Below are 25,147 nucleotides of genomic sequence, written 5' to 3' on the forward strand. Positions count from 1 at the left end.
TTCAATAATCCTAGAATTATAAGACGAGCAGAAAAAAACAAAACAAATGTCTGCAAAAGAACCCAAAAATGTATTTATTTTGACGTCTTCAGTTTACATATTGCATGTGAAAGTAATAAAGTAAGCGATTAGCAAAAAAGTCTAGCCAAATAAATGAAGAAATAGTCAAAAAGATTCTAGTGCACCTTAATTAAAAAACAAACTTAAAAGGTTTTAAGAAACATTTGTATTTCTAGCATTTAACACCACATTTATCAGCAAACTAAAAATCCTATTATTATCTTGCAGTGTAACTCAGGTCAAAGGTATAGTTGATACAACATTACTGCACAATTGCTAACATTCAGTAGACAGTTTAACAAGTCTAAACCCCCCTGTCAGCTTATAATTGAAGTTCATACAAACTCCTTTATCTATCAGTGCACAACAGATTAACTGTTTTACGAAACAGAAAAAAGAAACATTGATTTCTACAAATACTGCGAGAAGACCTTCCGCCCCTGCTGCAGTATAATTAACCCGAAAGAAAGTGAGTCAAAAATGCACCACAGAAACAGAGCAGAGCAACTAAGATAACCTGGAGGCTAAATACAGCTGCCATCTTGGAGAGTCCAGAACAATTAAGACTTAGAAAGAATCAAACAAAGGCGATACGCTATACTAATAGAAATCCTGCACTTGGTCACTCTGCCTCTTATTAGCAAAGCTTAGAATACAAAAAAACATTTGCAACTTTATTCGACTTTTGCACCAAAATGGCAAAAGTGTGTCTTTTTGTGCTGCTGAAGAGGCAGTCAGGCCTCCGTGGTAAATCCTCACCACATGTAGTAGCTGCGTGTGGTGTCGACAGGAGAGGGTTTTCCCTCCGTGCTGCCGTCTTTGTCCTTCTCGCCATCAGCCTCCCAAAGGTTGATGAGCGGAGGGTAGAGCTCGTTAAGCGGGATGGAGGAGGTCTTCAGCATGTACTTCTTCAAGGAGTGGTGGTAGTTTTTTCTCTTCCATCTGCGGGCGATGTAGACGCCCACCGTGGCCAGACTGAGGAAGGCCAGCATGGTCGACATGACGACCAGCACGGCCGCGCTTGGGTGCTGGTCGGACAGGTCCAGGGCGAAGGTGGCGCTACGCGTTGTCACGTTAACGCAAGACTTGTGCGTCTGCAGGTGGATGTTGGAGACCGTGAGGCAAACCTCGTACTCGGTGGCAGGTTGAAGGTGCGTGAGGTTGTACTCGTGGACGTCCACCGGCACCCGAGCTGTGTAGGTGATGTGGGGGTTGTCTATCTTCATGGTGGCCGAGGCCCACTTCAGGTTGGAGGACATGACGTTGGAGTTGACCTTCCAGGACACCAGGATGGAGTGCGACTCCGTCTGCTTGACGTAGATCTTCATCACCTGAGCGTTGTCGAGCAGCGTCCCGTTCACTCGGATGGTGGCGACCCGCGTGTCGGCCCCTTCGGTGTTCTGGGCCACGCAGGTGTACCGACCAGAATCTTCCACCTGCACGTGAGACAGCCGCAAAGTCCCCTCGCTGCTCAGGTGGTACCGATCCGACACGGTGTCTATTGTGATTTTGTTCCCGAGAGGAGTGACCCAGTAGATTTCCGGCTCTGGTTCGGCCATCGCCCGACAGTCCAGGCTGACGCTCATGCTCAGCTCCAGGTTCAGGTGGCTGGGGAAGGTGTCGTGGGATATAAGGGGAAGACACTGCTCCGGGGAATCCAGCAGCCTCAGCTCTCGGACCCGCTGGCCTCTGAGCTCTGGCGGGGAGGTGCACATCATGGCCAGGGGCTCCATGAAGCGCACTGTGGTTCTGTTGGAGCTCATCCACTGGATGACGCAATCGCAGCGCAATGGGTTGCTGTGAAGACTGATCTCCCGCAGATTAGGCAACACCTCCACGGTGTGCTGGTAAAGGGCAGTGAGGGCGTTACTGTTGAGCATCAGGCTCTCTAAGGACGGCATGTCCCTGAAGGCCAACCTGTGGACATAAGACAGCTTCGGGTTGTTGGTGGCCTCCAGTTTCGTCAGTTCCGGTAGGTTGTCCAGGGCGAAGCGATCAATCGACACCAGCTCCATCATGTTGTTGATGCCTAACTCCTTCAGACGCACCATGTTTCTGAAGTCTCCCTCCTGAATTTTGTGAACTGGGTTTTTGTTTAAGTCCAAGAATTTCAGATTGGGAACTTTCTGAAGGGCCAGTTGGGGGATTCTGACCAGTTTGTTGTCGTAGAAAGAAATGCTCTCCAGGTTGTCTAAACCTACAAATGCGTCCGCTGGAACATCCGTGAGATCCATGCCGGCCAGAACCAGACTCCTCAGGCTTCCCAGAGGCTTAAAGTTCATGTCGAGGAGGCCGATCACTGGGTTCTCCCCGATCATGAGGATCTCAAGGTTAGGTGTCTCTTCGAACCAGCGGCTGTCTATAACGTGGAGCTTGTTGGAGTTGAGGTGCAGGCGCAGCAGGCTGTGCAGGCCCGCGAACGCTCGAGGGGAGATGGAGCTTATCTGGTTGTGGTTGATGTAGAGCTCCTGCAGGTTGGAGAGGTTTCCCAGGCAGTGGTCGGGCAGCTGACTGATCTGGTTCTCCTCGAGATGCAGGGTGGTCAAGTGGTTCATGCTGGTGAGGCCAACGGCTTCCACGGTGCTGAAGTTGTTCTGGGACAGATCCAGCTCGGTCAAGTTGAACAGCGCCTCCAGCTCTCCGCTGGTACGCGAGATGGCGTTGCTTTGGAGCAGTAACACCTGCGTATCTGTGGACAGGTTGGTAGGGATGTGTGTCAGCCTCAGGTCGTTGCAATCCACCGTGGTCGCCTCCTTGTAGGTCGACTGGGGGGTGAACCAAGGGCGGATCTCGCACACGCACAAACGAGGACACTCCTTGCTTTGTACCGGCGACGCAAAGGAAACGAGCAATCCCAAACACAGCCAGATTAGAGGAGGCCACGGCTGAGAGCTGAGCGCCATGTTGTCTGCTCTCTCTGCTCACAAAAGATTAGTTGAGAGGCAGCGTTTGGGAGAAAGGTATGAAGCGATGGTTCATGAGCATTAGTCTCCTTTGCTGCTTAGCTTGCTGCTGTCGGTCCAGACTGGTGATTTCTAACCCAGAGGACAGTGTTTGCAGAAGGCCGGCAGTGCAAACATCTGGTCCAAATGTCACCTGTCCTCCTCACTGAAACCTGAAAAACAAAGAGAGCAAAGCAATCTTTTAGCCTAAAAACACTGGATAAATGAACACGAGTGAGTACAACTGGAAAACAGCTCGGTAGAGCGGAGTGAGAAATTAACAAAGTTATGCTTGTGTCTTTGGAGAGGTTAAAATATTAAGCCAATGTCAGATTTCCTCGGTGCCCCGTCACCAGATATTTAGGAGACTAAGTTGACGTGTCTAACAGGGCAGAATGAATGTCAAATTCGTCTGGTTGCAGTTCTGTCACATTCATTCCTACTTTTTAATGAGCTCTCACACAGCCAGACACAGTTTGAAAATAAGTTTGAGAAAATGTTACTTCTGGATCTTGAAATAAAACTGACTGAGAGCATTAATGCCAAAAAGAAGAACGACTTAAAACCGTTTCTTGAGAGGGAAGATTTACTGTTACAGCAATGTAATCTCAAGCCTTTGCACATCGTATTTATGATTTGGTTTTTCCCATACCAAAAGTGTTCCTCTACGCACATGAACTAACAGAAAGAAGGAGGCAAAAACGTATGTATGCACAATATTTGTCAGTATCCAAGACGATAGAGTTGATTTTTAGCTCCGCTTCCCTGATGTATCTGCCTCCTTGGAGATTACGGACATGTTTTTCTCTCTGGGTTGGTTAGATTATCTGCATACCAGCTTAGTATCAGTTATCCTCTTGAGCGAGTGTGTGGGGTGGGCACAGCCGGCAGCTCTGGCTCTGAGCCCATTACACAACAGGCACACTACACAAAGTACAAAAAGTGATAAAGTCGAGCTTGGGAGGAGGTTGAGATGGTTGGATGGAACAAACACAAAACTTTTTCCCCAGGCGACCGGTGTTTGAGTCTGTTAGAAAGCAAAAAACAACGTGGATTCTTTTGTACGTTTTGTAAGGTATTTAACTTGCGTAACGTACATTATATAACTTTTATTCAGCAAGTAATTTTACTTACGTAAAACGACTTATTTGAACTTTAACCCTCAGTATTTACGAGTATTACAACGTGACACTGACAATGGTATTTGTAGTGGACTGACAATATATTACCGTAGACTGTATATAAAAGTGGACGTAGCTTCAGGGTCTGAAAAATGGTTCCGATGCAGAAGTGCTTTAAGCTGCAATACCAGCGAGTGCCACTAGAGGTCGGCTCCAAAAAGCCTCCGGCTCCATAGACTCCCATTCAACTTCTCTCATCAAATTCTAAGTTAATAACATTTCTCCATTAGTTATCTCGGTGTTGTTAGCAAAAGGTCATTCCTTCTTATTAGTTTTCTGGAGATCCATCTGAAAATAATCCCTCATTAATTAGAAAATAAGCTTAAAAAAAAAACCGGTATTTTCGGGGGCATGTCTGTCTGATTGACAGGCCTGTGGTACAGTCAGGTTACAGCTATCGGTGGGCGGGACGTAGTATCATCAGGTTTCCAATAAGATCAGTCAGATCCGCTGCTGGCTCCTCCCCCAGCTCGCCCAAATATGGTCACTTCCTGCTCCAAACTGCTCCGAACTAGCAAGATGGTGACGGACAGAATCTGAACTCGAGGCTTCATAACGGCCGTTCACAGACCAATTAGTGGCGTCACTGTTGGTTGCCGCTTGTATATTACACGCTCTGGCATGACATCGGGTTGTTACACGTGCAGGTTTGGACAAATTTAGACTAGCAAAGAGAGATTGGAGCATACCGACAGGCAAAGCCCCGAAATAATTTGTTGTATGGGATGCCTTTTCTTTCATTTGTCAATATGATTTCACCAACTCCTACGAATGTATGCAAGGATAACGGGCAAAGACTCGATTTTCACAGGCGGGTATGATAATATGGGCACTGAGAATTAAAAATCAGTTGTCAGTTTCTTGTATCCCTTTAATTTTCTGTTAAAAGCAAAAAATGTCACTAAATATTCTTCTGTTGGATGTGCTTTGCAAGTGCAGACATTTATAAACACGCATTTTTGTGAGGTTTTATTTGTGTATGTCAAGTGGTAAATCTCTAAACAACCAAACGGAACTATTATAAACTATATCTATGATAGTTGACATATTATTTTCTTTCACCGAAACAGTGTCGGCTCCTAGTCTGACTAAAACTCACAGAAATTCGTATTCATCTTCACCCTCACAGACGGAGGTTGAGCATCCAGTGTTTGTGTTTGTGAGTGTTGCACAGAGTTGTGTGAACTTTGTTTTGCATCACAACTGACAACTTCCTCTGATATTAACATAAAACAGACACAGATTGTTTTCCCTTTCCTTTCATTTGCTTTGTGTTCACGCCTTGCGATGCGTTGACAACCCCCCCCCCCCCCTCTCTGTTTTACTTCCACATTTTCATGAACAATAACACAAAAACAGCTCAGCAAATACAGAATGAAACACTATACTATTTGGAATAACAGCATAACCAGGTAGTTTCTAGATATTTGAACACGCCCGGACGAGCAGCTTTGAACAAAGAGACAAATTACACAACGGTAATCGAAGCGTTAAAGCATCGAAGGCTCGCCCGTGTTTCTTTCTCTTTGAGTGAGAATGCAGATGGTGGCGGGCGTCTACGATGACCTGGTCACACTAACCTGATCGAACTGATTCCCTCAGAGTGAATAAAGTGTGGCAGCAAGGACCAGCTTTCTTCTCTTGGCTCTATTCAGGGGAAAAAACAGCCAACATGTGGCATCTCCTTCTGCCTTTAATTATCCATCATTCATTCTCCCGAATAATCCACTCATATGTTGTTCAATTTAATTGCCTGCCTATAAATACACGGCGCCTCGGTATGTAGAGATTTACTTGGTAATACATTAGTCTGTCCTCTCTCTTCCTCCATGTGTCGCGCTGCTGAGGTATTAAATCGGAGGAGACAGGCAGAGTAATCGTTGCCTTCATGCTGAGGCCATAAAACTCAGACACCTGGCATCAGCCTGGCATCACGATTGGGGTCCGCATCCGCTCCCACCTATCCCTCGCTGTGTGGACGTGTTGACCTCATTGACCCGTGGAAGGTTTGCTGAGCACATATGCTCTTTTTTTTTTACCGATGTGCTGCTTCATAATCACTGCGGTACACACAAATTCGTGCTCACACTCTGCCCAGTGTTCCCACAGATAGCTATTATTGGCCACAGACCAGCTCCACTGAAGTGGTTGGAGTGGCTTCCCACCTGTTCATAACATCATAGCTTTCCTGGCCCGATGCTCGTTCAGTCATACAGCCTGCAGCTGAAGTCAGGCCCGCTGTCACTCTGCTACTGTGTCTGAAGGATGACACTTTATATAGTTTATACAACCACATACCTTGTGCAAAATTATCTTTAGTGCAAGCTCTACCAACCATACATTCATTTTATGCACCGTGTGCGTCGTTCCAAACCGGTATCACAGCAAAATGTGAAATAGACACATTTTAGCCTGTCTAGGCGTTACAGTTATACGTTTTCTTGTCGTGGACAAAAAGGAAACCTACTGCATGAATAGAGCCATGTGACTTCCAGGAAAATAAAAATTCATAGCTAAAACACCTTTTTGAGCTTATTAAATAAGCACATGGTTGGGGTTAGAAAAGAAAACATGGTTGAGGTTAGGAAAAACTGCCACCAAACCAACCCTTCCTTCCTCCTAGTATTGCCAAAAAATGGGTGTGTCACTTTCACGCATTCGAAACGTGTCACTGCCACGCCTAGACAGGCTAAAATGTGTCTATTTCACGCTTTGCCATGATACTGGCTTGGTCATTGTTGTTAAAAGCACCTTTTCGATCTCATAAACACCTCCACAAACAATTATCTTATTGCTACTACACATTTTGGTGACTTCTGAGGAGAAATAGCACATTTCATTTCTTCCTTTCTTCCTTATACTTCTGGCTTCACTCCTTAATCTCAGCACATGACTCAAACTGCAACAGAGGACAACTGAAATCCTTTCGGGTCGTATCCTAGAGGGAATGAGGTTTGGTCGGACGACACCTTCGTGAGCTCTCAGGGAGGTAACAGAGATTAGGTCTGAGATTAATCCTCTGCCAGACCGGCACCTGTATCCTAAAAGAAATCTGCTGCTAATCTCTCGGCTGAGGCAGCAGAGAGCAAAGACACCGTACGGAGCATGATTAAAAATGCATGCTTACACGGGTATCCACACTGCACCCGTCCTCACACTCCTCACCAAATACACACTTTGTCCCATCCCGTCACACCATCCTCTCCCCCCTTCCCTCTCTACCCCCTTATTTGACTCACTGATTTTGACATGCATGCGTACACAGACTACTGGAAGGAGGCACAGAAATCCTTCAACAGCTCGGTATTATCCAGCTGACTGTCTAAACTGAAGCCTCCAGCAGGGGGGATTTACTCTCTTTGCCCGCCCCAATCCTCATGAAGTTTTAATCTGTGTACACATTATACATATAAATCACACTCGCATCCATCTACGCCTTCAGTACGTGTTTACAGTAGCTAATGTTTGCAGTAGGTTCGTATAAACCTTCAGAGGATCCACCGGCCCTGCAGCTTCAAAGCAAACAGCGAGATAAAGCTCTGGGACATAATGAGGTCTGTCTGCTTCATGCTAAAGCCTCATAATGCATTTATAAGATGGGTTATTTGGACAGTAGAGGCAAAGCAGATAATCAGAGCTGCTAATGGACCCCAGACCTGCAGGCAGATTGTTTCTCTTTCGATCCGTGTTTTCAGGTGTTTGCAATGTGCAGGTGGAAGTCTGTGTTTTCAATTGAAGGTGTTAGAAAAAGACTTTGACTTAATTAAAACTATATCTCCTACTTTGTGAAGAATGTATTTCAGTTAATTCGATTTTACACCTTTTAAGAGTTTAGATTCAGTAATATTGATATTACACTTCACCCCGGGCGCAGCCGGGAGGAACCTCTCTTGATAGCACGGTGCATCGTTGTTGTTTTTTCATACATGATGCTGTGATTTCACCTCGTCTGTTTCTCGGGGCTCCTTTTTATTATATATTTTTTTCTTGTTGTTTTTTTTTTTCGCTGGGTGCAAAAAATGTAAGCAGCGTTTCTGAATCAGCAAGCCGCACAACAGGCTCGCAGACATGCCGTCGCCGCGGCAACGGCTATGCCGCTGGCATTTCTGTTTCGTAAGAAGACATGAGAAGACAGCTATTAGTACCATCAGGCGGCTAGAGGAATATGAGAACTTTCACTGGTGCAAGAAGGTGAGTGCAGCATGAACGCCTTCGACAAAACATCAGAACATTAAAATATTCTGCTTACACAACGGCCTGTAAACACAACCATTTCTTGCACATGTGCTCATGCAATATGTCTGAGTCTTGCGTAAAGAAAACACCATATTCCAGCAGTATATTTCCAGATTGTAAAGCTGTTATTGTCCTCTAGTCGACCACTTTCATGATGTGGTGCTGCCTGATGTTTCCTCCACGTCCTCCCTGTGCTGGCCTGCCCCAGAGATACATCCTGTTCCTGCTCCATTAGTATGCAAGCGTCTCACTTCACATCACAGAGGGCTTTGGTGCAGCTGCTGATAGCAGAGGTGCAGCCGGGGAGGAGGAGGAGAAGGATGCATGTCCACTCAGTCAGAAAGTAAAGAGGGAAAAGATGGAGAGCTCGGAGGACCGCAGGAGGAAACTGCTCATCTGGAAATGCAACAGGACTGAAGGTACAATGACAAAATCCGGCGTTGGGTGTGGAATCAAAGCGAAGTATTCTGCATACTTTAACCATGTTTCTTCAAGACCCCGCTGATGTTTAAAAGTGACAGCGTAGCAAATCTGTGTTTCTATTTACTGCAAATCCATACGGTAGTTTTATTTCCCTGAGGAACAGATCTTGACACAATTTTTCTTCTCTGGCTTGAATTTTTTCATCCCACATCCTCCCCCACTCCACTTCAGCTCCCCTTACAATGTCTGAAGAGCCAATATGTCGTCATTGGGGCATCAATCAATCATGCTGACAGGCCAGAGTGTCCGATCTCTGGGGAATCCCCGTTTGAAACAATGCAGAGGTCCTTTAATATCACCTCGCCCTGGTTTAATTGACTTATAAATTAAATGGAGTATGCCCATAAAAAATGTCCATTGTTTTTGCTTTGTCTTTAACTTCAGCTTTAAATCAGAATTTTGATTTAAAAACACATGCTCGAATAAAAATAGAATAAAAGTTTTTTTTTTTTTCTTTTATTGACAAAAAAATATAAACAAAGAAACACTGCTGACTTCGTCATGACATCTTGACAAAAAGCTGTCAGTGGCCCATCTTGTTTCCATGTTCCCCCTTCAGATCACACTCTGAAAGGGACAGGGTCAAGCTGTTGCACCCCTCGCCTCCCCTCCGCCGCTGTGGGAACCCCGGCACCAGCACATGCTGCAGAGCGATGCTGCACAATGGCTGCTACCCGAACACACACAGACACACCAAGACGTGTCTTTGTTTTGGAATTTTCTCACACTCCTCACCGCTAGCTGAGGACATACGTCACTGTGCATTGTGATGGTTAAGGTTCAGCCTCCTGAACTCTCGTATCATATCATTGGCTCGTTGGGTGACATCTGGATCAAATGTCTCCTTTTATTCACAGGACAAAGCCAACTACGCAAAGTTGGGTGTTTGCATATAAAACAAGTTCAGAGTGCAAACCATTTAATGCATAATATTTCTAAAAACAGAGCGATAGCTCGGCTACATAAAGTACAACATTCGAGATCTCCTGTTTTTGTGTTGCATTTAGGATCTCAGTAACAGGTGCTCTTTAATGCAGCAGCTGAAACAACAGAGCCTACTTGACAAAGGTGACCTGAACAATGCAGACTCCCACTGTTCTCACAAACTTCTGAGTATAGAGACGCTGGGTTTGTCTGTCTTTCTCCTCTTTGTCTTAATTTCACACATCTGCTGATTTCCCGACCCCTGAGCGTTTTAAACAGGTCTGATGAGCCGCAACTCGGCTGCTCCAGCTGCACTCTGCACTGCTGAGTGATGCTGCAGTTTGTGTAAATGTTACAGCACATTGTTAGATGGACCCCATGTCTCAGTACACCGATATGTCAGAGCTATTAGCAAAAGCAGGTTTAACATTGATTCATTTGGAGATTTTGGCCTTTTTATGGCATAAATATGCCTAAAACAACTTAACACAGATTTGCAGAGCAGATTTGACATGTTTTCTTTGTTTTCCTTTCTCCCATCAGTTCATATTGACCATTTGTCTAGACTTGAGTGAGGTTCCCAAAATCAGACACCCTGTTCAGATTGACTGCAGGGCTCAGTGTCCTTGCAAATCACTGCTAAAATACATTTTATTGATAAGAGCCTACATATTGCAGATAAATGCAGTGTAAACATCGATGTAGATGGATCTTTTTTTTTTTTAATTTTTTTTTTTTTTAAGGCTCTATTTTCTGTGCAAATCACATTTTTTGTTTGTTTGCTTCAGGCTGTGAAAACAGTGTTTCCTCCTGTCGGTTGTAACACGAGGATCCGCATCACTTATTGTTTCATATCATTTTTGTTGATCAGCGCAGTTCTACAACCATAAAAATGATGACTTCATATTTATCCCCCTGAGCCGGACTGAAAACAGTCCCCTCGTGCTACTTGGTAAGAACTCAAAATAATACGCGATATTCTGCAGACATCAAAATATCCGCACAAGCATAAATAAACATATTGCTCTCACCGATGAAGCGCTGTATCCTCTTTACGCAGGAATGCTGCAGGCTGCTGTATCTGACCCGTGCAGCATCCGCAGCTCCGGGATCATGCGCGAGGGGTGCAGATTATGTTTTGGAGTATGATTAATCTGCTTTATCAACGCAAATAAATACACGAGAGGAAAACAGCCCGTCCGCTGCAGTATCCGTTGAGCTCCAGCCGGTGTTGGAGGCTCGGTGACACTTCAGAAGTGAGAGAAGCAGCAGCGCGCGTGCAGCTTCCAGAGACGAGCAGCTGCCCCGTGCAGGTCAGCTGCTCTGAAAAGCGTCTGACACCGACTGTGGTGCCCAAACAGGCAACCACCTCACCATCTGTTCTGTCATCACTACCATGGGAACCAAAAGTCCCACCCCACACACCGGCCACGAGCCGGGAGCTGTGGCGAGAGCTCGAGCCGCGCAGGAGGAACCAATGACGTCCGCGTGCACTGACGAGATGTCATTGTTTGACTGGTTGTGTTGATCTCTTTCAAATTGTGTGTTGCCACTCATGAGGTCAGCATTACGGGGCTGTGGGGAGGATATCAAAGGACTTTTGGCTGCCACCAGCCCAGAGTTTATATAAATTTAATGACTGGCTGATCAATAATTCATCAAATTATGATATGAAATGGACTTTAAAGTGGATCTCACGAGTCACCCCCCCCCCTCTCTCTCTCTCTCTCTCTCTCTCTCACACAGACGTGTTTCCATCACTTCAAAGGATATTATCTTAACTTACATTTAGTTCCTGGAGACTTATAATAACCTTAACCAGCACGTGCATCAGCCTAACTAATATTAACCAAAAGCAAACTTAACTTTAATATTAAACCAGGTGTTCACCCATATATTTAACCACCTACATTATGGGGACTTGCTTTATGTCCCAATAAGGAAGCTGAGTCCCCACAGTGTCTGTAAACGGCTTTAAGTCCCCACAACATGAGTAATACAAGTACACACACAAACACGTGTACACAGGAGTCTACGTTGAAAAAGAGATAAATCTTTTTTTTTTTTTTTTTTTTTTCCTCAGACCTGTCATTTGTTTGGTTTCTTTCTTCCCTCCTCCTCCTCTTCCTCCTCTTCCTCCTCCTCCTCCTCCTCCTCTTCCCCCTTCCTCTCTCAGGGGAGCCGTGAAAATGACAGCGTTTCATCACTTTCTGTTTGAGCTGCTACTTTGGGAGCTGCCAGCCTGCTTCTTTATCCACACTGTAGCTACAGAGAGGAAATGTTATCGTCTCAGAGCAGCGACAAGAAAGTGCACCAGGCAGATGTCATGTGCAGGTTTTTGTCTGTTTACATTGGAAGTTAGCAGATAGTTCCAGATGTGTTTACATTTTTCCAACAGAAGGAGGATCAGAACAAGTTTTTCTTATTTATAAGTTCAACTGAGTGTGTATATATATATATGAAAGATAAAACTTTTACTCTGTATATATATATATAAAGTTTTATCATTACAAATGTATTAACAGCATTTAATTAATTAAGCCGGGAGCCACTGCATATCGTTCTTCCACCACAAAGAGCTCCAAGTTGATTCAGCAGTCAGTGTGTGTGTGTGTGTGTGTGTGTGTGTGTGTGTGTGTGTGTGTGTGTGTGTGTGTGTGTGTGTGTGTGTGTGTGTGTGTGTGTGTGTGTGTGTGTGTGTGTGTGTGCAAGTTGCAACCGGCAAATCCTAATTTCCCACCATTAACCTGCAGTGCTTGTGGCGTGGTTGCCGCGGCAACGGCTCCCCCTCCCAGGAAAAGACGATGCAGCATATCCACCGGTTTATTAGATCTCTGATCACACAGCTCGCTCCACATGGCCATCTGGGAGAAGCAGTCACAAAGAACAACACATGCCCTCCGATTTACCTTTTGCACGTCTTCACGTCGTTGTTGGTTGTATTTTTTTGCCGCATTCCGCTCCGCTGAGGCGCACGGCAGCAGTGTCATTTTGTCCTGTCAGTGCTTGTTTGCGCTCTTAGATGGGTGAAATATTAAATGGGAAGTGAGAAGTGATGAGATGAATGTCGGGAGGACATAAAGTCCGCGCAGAAAATGAACACAGATACGTTTGACTTCACCGCAGCTGAGCTGATAATGACTCCATCCGTCGGAGTTCACCCACAGTTTATCTGGAACCAGCGCGATGATATTTATTCAACACGAGAGGACAGGCCGTTTTATTTGTACAGATAATGTGAACGAAACACTTTTTAATTTGATTTTCTTGATTAAATCCGATCTAATCTACTCTGAACAGCTTGGTGTTGTCTTCGGATGGAGATGGAGCAGATGCTTGCCTCCAAACTGTTTGCACATTTTCAACCTTGTTGTGACATTATGTATCACAGTCACACCTTTCCTGGTGCCGTTCCCACCTTCTGCCGAGCCGCAGCAAACACTACTGACGAGATGCAGATGCTGTTTCACTCACAAACACACACACAAATTCTTGTGTGCACGACAAACACTGATAATCTCCAGATTTATTCAGATTTTAGTTTGAAATTTCTAATTAACCTCGTGCAGCGTCGATGCTTTCCGCTCCTTCATCTGCAGCACAGGTGAAACATATCAGACGTGGATGTTACACAGAAACAGAAATAGGATGCAGTGCAACATAAATAAGCACAAACAACTTCAGAAAATCCCTCCTGAGTTGGATCAGCACCTTTCGGTCTCAACATATATTGTACATCAGGAGAATCGCTGGATTTATGGCAGGCTCCTTAGATTGGATTCCAACAGAGTGAGCAAATACTGTTTCCTTTGGGGCTTTCGGGTCTGGCTTTATTATATCGTATCCAATCAGGTCATCATCAAGGACTAGTTTGGGAAAGACACATGCCCAATTTTTTTTTTATATATATATCACTACTATGTCTGTAATTATGAACCTACAACCTTGAGACTTGAAGCTTCACTATAATAAAGAGGAATTGCTGGCATGGCTGTGTGTGAAGGTAAAAATCCACCTAAATGCTCCTCTATAGCTCACTTATTCATGTGTTGTCGATATGTTATATTTTGTCTGTTTGACAGGTTGAAGTTTTGGAGGTTTCCGTGCTGGACTTGTCATCGCTGTCAGCTTGCCAGCAGAGACTCCAGGAAGTTACTGCACCCAGCTAAGACACAGCTTAGCTCCCTTATAATATCAGTTTGTTGTTTTTGCATGTTGTTTTTTGTGCAGATTTAAAGAAAATTAGATATAGTCTGCTAATAAGTGAGATTTAAGGGTGGTCTCTGGACATAATCAGACCATTGACTGTATACAAACGTGGATGTAGCTTCTGGCTCTGAAAAATGAGGCTAATGCGGAAGTTCCTTAAGCTGCAATACCACCGAGTGCCATTAGAGGTCGGCTCCAAAAAGCCTCCGGCTCCACAGACTCCTATTCAAATTCTAAATTAATAAAATGTGTCCATCAGTTATCTCGGTGTTGTTAGCTAAAGGTCATTCCTTCTTATTAGTTTTCTGGAGGTCCATCTAAAAATAATCCCTCATTCATTAGAAAATAAGATTCAAGAAGACCTGTTTTTGGGGGCGTGTCTGTTTGATTGACAGGCCTGTGGTGCAGTCAGGTTACAGCTATCGGTGGACGGGACGTAGTATGGTGGGTTTCCGATCAGATCAGTCAGATCCAACGCTGGCTCCTCCCCCAGCTTATCCAAATATGGTCACTTCCTATATAATACAAGTATTTTCCTACACTTGAACAAGAGTTTTTAAATTCTTTAGATCAGGTAAACTAGATCTAACAAACCCACAGTAACACTATGGACCAGTTTTAGCCTTTTTTTTTTTTAGAGGGAAGTGATATGAAACCCAGTCGAGCCTCTGCTGTGTATGTGAGCGACTTTTCTGGAATAGGGTGTGTTTTTATCTCCGTGCTGCGTTTAAACTGCGTCAATCATTACCCGCGCCGTGTAGAAATGTGGGGCAGCGCTCTTCCACTGTTGTGGGCTTCGACTGTTTACGTCCAGGACAGCGTTTCACCTCCGGCTCATTTGTATGCTTCTCTTGGACTGATTTAGTGTTTTTGAAATGTTCTTTGGTATCTTTTGTAATGTCTCGTCTCGTTGGAATAGCCACAGAGGTGACGAGGTCCTGACTCCTGTTCCACGTGTCACTTTGCATTAGTGTCCATATTACAGGCTGCTACTCTGCAACCAATCAGAGCCACTTAATGGCAAAATAAACAGATCCCTTTCTAATTGCTCCTGAGAAAAGCAATTTAGCAGAGGGTCTTGGGGATTGGCTTTCATTTGAGGTTGTCAAACACAGGCCTGGCTTGATTTGTTTTGGTCCGTTCAAAAATTAAAATAGTTTCCAAAGCATTTGTGTGGCGGTTCGGAGTATGATGTGTATGTGAATTAGCTGTTTAGACTCATTTGCTTCATGCAAAAATACAGTAATAAAGTTAATTGCTCTTGGGTGTGCTACCTTGTGATAAAATACAATAATAGAATAACAGCGTCATGTTAATCAATTCTGTTTCTTATGTTTGCTCTCAGACAAGCAAGAAAATTAACCAGCCACAATTTTTTTTTTCCTTCATTTGAGTTCACTCCTAGAAAAAAAAGAAAAGAAAACAGACCATCAATGTTTAATGGGCATATGGCATCAGCAACTTTTTACATCACTGATGTTTTGCAAAGGAGAAGAAAATGCTTCGGCTGCCTCAAGTCCACTAATGGAGGTCTTTTTTTTTGTAATTTCGACTCAACCGGGGACACGAGAGGAAATTGCCATCAAGTTAAGTTATTCTTTAATGAATTAACCTCTTTTTTTTCTGTGCAATCCAATTCCAGAGTAAGACAGATAAAGATGTCTTTCCTATCTGTGTCTCACCATTTAGTCATTATCATCGGTACGTTTGAGATCATATAACCGAACGTGCTGTTGTCTCCGGAGGCCGAAGCAAAGAAGGTCGCGAAGGTTCCTAGTTAATAATGAAATAAGTTCACTTTTCTGTAAGTCACAACAATGCAGCACGCCTTCGCAGTTTACATTAAAGAGCTGCACATGTAGCGACTGCAGATAAGTCTTTAGATGTCGGTTGTTATCTACGCTGATGATGGTACAGCGCTGTCAGTGCAGCATCGCTCTCACCACCAAACTGACATATTTTAGGACCAAGTGGCAACCAACACTGACGATGAAACCCTAACCTGATGGCACCACAGGCCCGTCAATCAAACAGACACGCCCCCCACCCCCAAAAACATGTCTTTTAGAGGCATTTTTTGTAATTAATGACAGATTATTTTCAGATGGACCGCCAGAAAACTAACAAGAAAGAGCGACTTTAGCTAACAACACCGCGATAACCTGTAGAAAAAATATATAGACTTTATTTCATGATAGAAGTTGAATGGGAGTCTATAGAGCCGGAGGCTTTTTGGAGCCGACCTCTAGTGGCACTCGCTGGTATTGCAGCTTAAGACACTTCTGCACCAGCCTAATCCTAGACCTGGAAGCGACGAACGCTTTTATATACAGTCCGTGTTTAATATCTATTGGATGAATTGCCATTCAATTTGTGGCTGTTCCTGTAGCGCCACCAGCAGGTCAAACTTTTCACAAATCAAATTAAATATTTCAATGTGACGAATCGGTATGAAGTGATTCCCAAATAAATTGAATCCCTTTACTTTTCACACAGTCAAAATTTGGATTTTACATTACAATACTAATGCCATTCCCAGCAGGTGTAATTTGTGTTTAGTACTAATTAGTCATTTACCTTTCTAAAATGAGCATATTAGCATGATAAAGTTATCTTTTCGCTCAAAGCTCAGTTAAGCCAAAGTCGCAAAACAGCTCATACTTCTCTGTAGACTCTTAAAAATCTTTGCCAGCATTGCTTTAAGCTTAACTGATCCCTCCCACTAGAAATACACTGCATGCTCAAATGCAATATTGCACTAATATACACTTTGGTGTAAGCAATATTATTTGCAAGTCATCAGAGCCACCTGGGTAAACACAGTCCTGTCTAAAAACATTCAGCTCAGGATTGTGAGTCTAAGCAGATAGAAGTGGGAATGTGTGTATTAGAGGAGGAAATTTAGCTTTTCAGCTCTTTTTTTATGTTCCTACTGAGAAAAGGGAAATCTGTGTCTCTCCCCATCCTCCATCCTGATCCCTCTTTGTTCCCCCCTCCCTCTCCTGCACCAGCTGAACAAAGACAACTGCTCTTTGTTAGCCGCTCTGTCTGAAACTCGGAGTCAGAATGTGTCTACTGATGCTGATGGCAGAGATAGTACCACTGCTGCTAGTGTGTGTGTGTGTGTGTGTGTGTGTGTGTGTGTGTGTGTGTGTGTGTGTGTGTGTGTGTGTGTGTGTGTGTGTGTGTGTGTGTGTGTGTGTGTGTGTGTGTGTGTGTGTGTGTGTGTGTGTGTGTGTGTGTGTGTGTGTGTGTGTGTGTGTGTGTGTGTGTATCTATGGGCAGCAGCTATGAGGCGAGGAAATAATCCTACAGAAAATGTGAGGCCTCGTGCCCACAAGGTTTTATGTTGAGAGTATAGGCGCCTGTTTTTTTGTTTTTTTCTCCCAATAGCGGCAGAGTATGAGCGAGCCGAAGCAGCTGTCTCTGTAAAAGCGCTTTAACCAGCACCTTTTTTCTTGTTCACAAACACCTCCTCTTTGTTCTGCTGCTCTCCGGGTGCTTCGGCGTATAAAATATCTCAGATTTTTCAAAGAAACGCTGCACTTTTCCTGTCAGAAGGATGAATCGTTGTCAAAGATACACACGACAAAGCTCTTCATCCCATATACAGCCAGCCAAGAAGAAAAAAGTGCCCAGTGAGCAGGAGGATTTCGGCTAAATGACAGGCTGGGTTGCCCCACTTGGGAAGAAGCAAGGTGAATAAGTGATTAGGACCAGAAGGGGAAGGGAATATGCATTAGAGGAAGAGAAGTGTAGGGAGTGATGGAATTTTCTTTCCCTTATGCCCCACCCAATTTGGTCCTTATATGGTCATAGAGATGTGCTGGGGGGGCTGATAAAGTCGCTCACCAGTCTGTTCCCTGTGGCTATTTGGGTTGGGGAGGAGGGGGGAGGGAGGGGGTGGTGGTATATGGCCTCCTTACATCCTCTGCCTCACTGGAAAATGTCTTTGTCTGCTTTTCTTCTATTTTTCTGATAAGCTTTTCATGCTGTTTTTTTCTACGCTGCGCCATATTAGTTTGTAGGAAGAAAGAAAGTGTGTATGGCAGTTAATTATTTCTATTATATGATGAGAATGTTTACATAATTAAATTGCCATGTGCTTCAGCGGGGTAACTGAAGACTCCGTCGGTTTGCGTGCCCTCCGCAAACGTTACAATGTAAGAAGGTAAATCCTTCGGACTGATAAAGTCTCCAGCTGAATGGGATAATTTAGCTCCATTTCCTGGCCGACTAATATCAATAGATGGAGAGTTAAAGAGCGTGAAGAGAGGGGCCGGCTATTAGCTCCTTATAAATCACGCTTATTCAAGAGCTGGTGCTTGAGAGAAAGGAAGTGGGTGGAAGGTGTCAAGGACGGCGAAAAAACTGCAGAGAGTTTACCTGAAAGACTGTTTTAACTTGGACAGAATTTACATATACAGCGGGGGGGGAGGTGTTATTGTGGAAGTATACAGCCTGAGACACAAGACCAGCTGTTAATTGTTTGATTAATAGTTGGCAGTCCTCAGCTGCCATTATTGTACTTTTACACAAACAGACAATGCCAAAAATAAATTTTTTGTGTAAAAATGACCCAAAAAACATCTAAAAAAAACTAAACACAAATTCCAATGTTTTCACAATGTTGGTACAATATATGTAGGAATCGACCTCTGCACAGCCCACAACATCAACATCAACATCAGCTTTGGGACTAATTGCAGCTGCAGGATTCGATGCAGTAATTGCAATACGTTTGGGGTTTTTAAAAAAAGAGCTTCATTAGGTTAAATCAATGAAGACTGCTCTTCAAAGGGACACGCTGCAGCAGTGTTACAACTCCACCGAGCCTCATTACATTTGAATAATTAGTAAATATCATTTTGAGTAAACAAACAACGGGGCCCTGCCTCTGTCACCTCCACATTCAGCTGTGCAGCGAGTGATTTAAGTAGGCGACAAACTTTCACACAAAAGTACAGCAACTCTTTACCGTGAACCTCGTATCAGTGCAGAGGGCAATTATGAACGCAGGGAAGAACAGTTTTAGACTGTTCTCAGCAAATTATAGAGAGTAAGAGGTGGCTCTAACGATAAAGTATGTATATATGTCATACCTCGTATTATTCCTACCTCCCAAAGGTTAATGATATGCCCTGTAGTTTTCAGTTAAGTTTAAATACACATGTCTCTGCTTGTGTTCGCTTCCCGGCTGTTTAGAGCACCAATTCTGGTCTTTGGAAGAAAACTCTTTGTGAGTTCAAATCAACTCTATTTTCGTGTACGTGTGAGAAGATCAAATGCACTCTTGGAGTAAAAGTAACTCTTTTTAAGAGTTGATCTTTTAACTCTTTTGCAGGAGTTAAACCTGAACTCCAGTGGGAGTTAAAACACCAATGTGTTAACCGTCAACACTTAAAAGTATGTTTTATTTGACACTTATGAAGTTAAAACTTTGACACACTGAAAAGGTTTTTGGTAAAAATTACTTCATAAAACTTACATATTGATCAAAAATGTTTCTTTAACAAATATATACAGTGTGTGCTGCATTTAACGCTTCATTGATTACTTAGCAAGAGTAATAAATTATAAGCTAACTGATAACTTTCCACGACTCTGATACGTTGCAATCTTATGGATTTGAATCATTGCCCCATTTTATGGATCATTATGTCTTCATTGAAATGTTCCAAAAAGGCACGTTTTAACAAAAGTAAATATAATTTCTTTCCATCACTTACTTTCGATTTGGTTGCTTTTTTTTCATAAATTACGCAGAAACAACTAAGGCATGCTGGGAAATGCTAATACGGCAACAAAGCTGCACAATAAACAGCCGGAGTAGCGTTGAATCACGCACCCAACGAATCCGCACTGTAATAATACTCTGCCAAAGAGTATCTCTGAACACAAACTGAAGTTAAACTTAAAAAATGAATTCCCCAAATCTTACTCTTTTATTTAACTCTAGGATCTTCCACTCCAGAAATTTGCTGTGTGTAAAGTCTTCACTTTGCTTCGTTCAGCTGAACAGATTTATGTTACTGGCGAATGTTTGGCCACTACCTGTTTACATTTCGCCATCTTGTTTTATCATTTTTTTCTTTAAAAATATTGGTTTGTAAGTTTGTGTTTCTTCTTCCTGGTTCTGTAACCACGTCGCCCACCGTTGCCGTCTTATTTGTGGCGTCCTGCTGTCAGCTCCAGTGAAACTGATTTTCTGCCAGTGCTGACACAACGTGTGTACTTGTTGTCAGATATTGTTTCTGACAACTTGTTGATTTCAGTTAATCATCAGTCGCAGAATGTAATAACTCTGCTGCAAACATTGGCACAGAAACAATGCTTATTGGAAAACCTGAACGTGTCGCTGGGAGTTTCTGCTCGTTCAATGTTGAACGGTCAAATAAATAGACTTCACGGGTGTGATGTGGAATAACAGATACAAAAAGAACAAGGAGTCACAGGTTCACAGGATTTAAGATCTCCTGTCTGATCCTCCACAGCCCTGTTACCCATCACCCTCCCTCCCTCCCGCCCCCTGCTACTGTGGTTTCATGTCACTCATCACATCCAGACAAACATGAAATTTTAATATTAACAAGCTCCTCAGAGAAGAAGTGATACACTCTCTGGGACAGTCACAGAGACAGTGCTGGCAGGTGGAAAGTATGCTCGGTGAAACTACATGGGTTCACTGCTGTGCTTTCTGTCCTCTGATCCCTGTGCGTCTCACTGTGGGCGGAGCCTAAACCTCTGCTGCACTGACAGGGTGCGGGGTAGACACAGGGGGAGGGAGCGAGGGGAGATCGTCCCACTCGTTAATCCATCGCGTCGTTCTCTCGGACAGGTTAGAAAATAAATAGATAAAAAATGCTGAAATTGATCGGCAAATATTCCTGTAAGTAAGTCGATGTGTGAGAAACACTGCAGATTGTTCAAACCTTCTGCGAGCTATGTGTTGGAGACCTCTGCTCCAGAGATGGTGAATGTAGGGCTACATACTTACCTTAAGTATTTATGTCTTTTTTCCAAATTGAACGTGCTCTGTTAGGCTTACATTAAGGGAATTGTTAAAAGCACTAAACTGAGGTTTCCATCAGCTCGCTGTGATGACTTTGCTGCCGCGCAGCTCCGTGACCAATTACAGATGGTTACGCTGCAGAGAGAAGCTGAACAAGAAGACACGTATGACTGAGAATTTTCCTTCAGCCGCCTGCAGCTGAGAACTGCCGAGTTCACACCGGGGTTGCAGTATCATTAGATTACCGCGCTATCACCCACCTCAGGCTACAGTTGGGGAGATATTTGTTTATTTGACCCGGAGCCAGAGGCGATGCAACCAAGCCAGAATTACTTTTAAGATCGCATCAGGACCCCCAACAGTCCCAGTCTCTCTACCAGTGGCTTCCATCATGGAAATGAGGCGGTGTTCTGGAGCACGGCTGTAGTTCCCCGGGTGGAGAGTGTGGTTCTATTTGGTATTTAAATGGGTCAAACTGTGGTGATTTATTCATGCTCTGAGTCTTTAGTGCAACTCAGCCTGACAGGCAAGCTGTGGGCTCCCCCTCTGAACCTAAACGCTTCCCGCTGTCACCCTGCACCGATATTACCTGTACGTAAAATATACAGTCGACAATCGGCGTACCTTCATGTTTTTGAGTCTAAATATAACTAGTTATGATTTTAAAGTTCAGAATATGAGCAATAAGTCAATAAACGTTCAACATTACAGAGAAATTAAACATCTAATTAAACTTTTATTGCATACCCTTTCCGCTCTCTGTATTCCCATGTTGAGATAATATGAGTTTACTGGCTCATTATGTGTATTATCTATATGCACGTGTGTTTGTGTGTATTTTTATACAAATTAAAAATAGTGTATATGTCCTACTGATCAGACAATATGTTATTTACAGACATGAGCTGAGAGAAGTGCAGTGTTTTTGATGTTTTGAAGACCAAACAATTGACTCATTATTCAAAAATAAAAATAATACAATTTTAAATTGCAGGTTTAATTTGATGTATCCTGCTATAACAGGACAGGTTTTTTTTTTTCTTATTCTGGTCAGTGGAAAATACAGAAAACTGCTTTGTAACAGACCACAGAAAAAAAATGACAGTTTGAGTCTTACTGAACCAACTTAGTCTCAAAAAACACAAAGAAAACATACATAAGAACACCTGCTCTGATGCCACCTCAGCTCTAATGGACCTGTGTTTGTATTTCCTCCATCAAAAAGCTTTGAGCCAGTGCTGTCAGATGGGAGCCGTATCCAAAGACTTTTAATCTCCCTTTGAAATCTCCGGGCTGCTGCCTCTGCTTTCACTGACTGCGGGTCACCTGCATCGGCGAGCGAAACAAAAGAAGTCCAACTGTTCAGAGCAGTCAAACATGGAAAAAATACTCCTGAGACAAACATATACAGCCAGTAACGCACAGCGCTGCACTGAGGTTTTTTGTGTGTTTTTTTTCCACTCTTGGGAGGTGTAAATGAGTGAAGGAAGGAGGGCAGAGTGACAGCGAGAGGTTGACCCGTGATTCGCCTGTGGTGAAAGGCCTCACAAAGACCCTCTCGCAGTGTGTGGCACACAGGATGAGATTCTTATCAAGGTCACCAGACAGTGGGCTCCACTCCATCGCTCAGACATTCATCTACTACAGAAAGGTCGTCGCTCTTTGTATGTATCAAAAGTGTCATATATAAAGGTGTCATGTCGCACATGAAACGACAGACCGCCCACTTTAAAACATACAAAATTCAGTTGTGTTAACGTCATTATACAATAATTACACTGCATAATAAACGGTATCTACTGACTTTTTGTCTAAGAGGCTTGATTTGGCTGCTTTTATTTAATGTGCTGCCATACATGTAACGGCCTCTGTTTGTATTGTCTTTGTTTTGCTTGTGCACCACTTGTTACTCGGTTAAACCATTTCTCTTTGTTTTACTGCCTTATCTAACAGTAGTAGAGAGATGTTACAAAAGGAAACAAAGAAGATGGACGATAACATGCAAAAAAAACAAGACTTAACCTGAGGACATGGACAGTGTCCTGAGCACTATAGGCCACAAGTATCGCCCTGGACGTAATGTGTTCAAATAAAACAATATAACCCTTAATAAAAACCCTGAGAAAAATCAAAAACTGACCCCAAAACCCTTAAATGTTAGAATAAACAAACAAAAACAACGTTTAAGATCTTAACAGTAAAGATGAGGACAGAATAGCAGACATGTATATGACTGTAAATATAAAAGTGGACGTAGCTTTCGGGTGCCTTCAGCTGCAATACCACCGAGTGCCACTAGAGGTCGGCTCCAAAAAGCCTTCAGCTCCATAGACTCCGATTCAACATCAAATTCAATAAAATTTCTCCACCAGTTATCTCAGTGTTTTTAGATAAAGTCGCTCCTTCTTATTCGTTTTCTGGTGGTCCATGTGAAAATAATCCCGTCATAACAGCCGTTCACAAACCAACGGGTGACATGGCAACAGATGGCAAATCGTTTGCAATGACACTGAAATCAGGAGTTATATTCTAAATACTAAACTAGCAGGAAATCCGCTACGTGCTTGAATCATGGTTTAGTCTAATTTACCTGCAGATGTCAGGTGAAGAGGTGAAACCAAACAGTACTGGCTCTGTTTGTTTTTGTTTTTTTTAGGCCTGCGAAGTCCTCAGTATTTACACTAATACAGCCGGCTCCCTCTCAGCAGGCTCATTTGTTTAGTTTCCAATAGAGTGGACCAGATGGTCCCCTGAGCCCCGTGTTCCTCCATATTCATGAGCCAAGTTTGACCCTGCCACCTCCGGAGGCCTGACCTCTAACCTGGACTCTTAAGGACATCAATAGGATGTGGAAGAGAGGGCGGAGGGGGGGAGGAGAGCGTTGCACCAGGCGCACCAGACCACCCCACCCCCACCCCCACCCTCACCCCAACCCAGCAGGCCTCCGACTCTCTCTGACTGAAGGCTTGTGTGAACGCCAGAGTTAGTCCAAGCTAGGTGAGCTTTGACACGGATTCCCAGGCTCCGGTGGGGCGTCGTCTCTGGAAGGGAACATCTGTCCCCAACCACACGGCGTCCGACACACACTGAGGGGTGGACAGGGCTTTGGAGAGCAATGACAAAGCCAGGGAGTTAGAGTAATGATGTCAGACCATGTCAACAGTGTTCGAGAGTGTGGCAACGAACTCTGACCTGCCCGCAGGAACACTTGGTGGTCCCATAGTAACTGTAAATCAATGACCTGCGTGATTGATAAATACAGTGTCGGGTGTAAACAGTCATCTTACATGTGACCGGCTGTCTTTTATATCCACTCTGAGTTTACATGGTCCTTTTTCTTCCTTTGTTGTTTTGAAAGAGACTACTTCTTTCTGCACCGAGAACTCATTAAGAAAAGAACAGAGCGAGAGTGTTAAATAAATCAAAACTCCACCGGGATGTCTGAATCCCTAAATGACGCAACATGCTGTCCTTTATAATGAAAGAGCAAAAATGTTCAACATTATGGCTTTTGCAGGAAGAACTGGATTCAACATGTTACACTTCTACTCAAAATGGAGTATAAAAAAAAGGCCTTAAACATGACTTTTCTAAATCCTATACAAAATAAAGACTTAAATTAACAGACTTCTGTAATCCGAAAGCATCTCTGTGGCAGCAAACTCAGCCAAAACCCGCCTGCACCGGCAAAGTGTGCAGCGGTGCTCCTGCTGCGTGCACGCAGTGAACTGTTGACATAAATTTATAAGAAATAAATGAACCTTTTTGTTCCTAAAAGCACAGCCTGAAGGCAGCTTTAATAATGGTTTACTCTGCTGTCATTCTTTCACTCCGAGAGACTGTCGTTACTTCAACTGAACCAATCAGAGGAAATGGAACAAGAGAGGGAAGCTTGTTGAGAGTAAAATACAGCAGTCTGATTTATGACATCACCGAATATGGTCAAATCTATAAATGATGGTCATTCATAGAGTTACAGAGTCTTTATGAGATGGACATGCCACTGATTTTACAAAAGGATGAGTTTAGTTATCATGAGAAAAACAACACAGCCTGTAAAAACCCTGACGATGTAATAATGATGTCATCAATGTTTACCT

At 43.6% G+C, this 25,147-nt stretch overlaps 1 protein-coding gene across 1 annotated transcript; it reads right to left on the bottom strand.

Moving 5' to 3' along the window:
- Positions 1–55: 55 nt before the first annotated feature.
- On the bottom strand, positions 56–11,292 carry LOC138626758 (leucine-rich repeat neuronal protein 1-like). Its single transcript, XM_069708654.1, has 2 exons — positions 10,858–11,292; positions 56–3,175 (listed from the first exon to the last, which is right to left on the bottom strand). The coding sequence occupies exon 2, from the start codon at positions 2,961–2,963 to the stop codon at positions 816–818; it is 2,148 nt and encodes a 715-aa protein (XP_069564755.1). The 5' UTR covers positions 2,964–3,175; positions 10,858–11,292; the 3' UTR covers positions 56–815.
- Positions 11,293–25,147: the final 13,855 nt, after the last annotated feature.

Source organism: Brachyistius frenatus, unplaced genomic scaffold (genome assembly GCF_029030835.1).
Source record: "Brachyistius frenatus isolate BFR_SWC_R1_liver_20210118 unplaced genomic scaffold, ASM2903083v1 Contig_4, whole genome shotgun sequence".
Taxonomy (NCBI): domain Eukaryota; kingdom Metazoa; phylum Chordata; class Actinopteri; family Embiotocidae; genus Brachyistius; species Brachyistius frenatus.

Coding starts and splice junctions, on each gene's coding strand:
- LOC138626758 (XM_069708654.1), bottom strand. CDS start 2,963: ATGGCGCTCAGCTCTCAGCCGTGGCCTCCTCTAATCTGGCTGTGTTTG.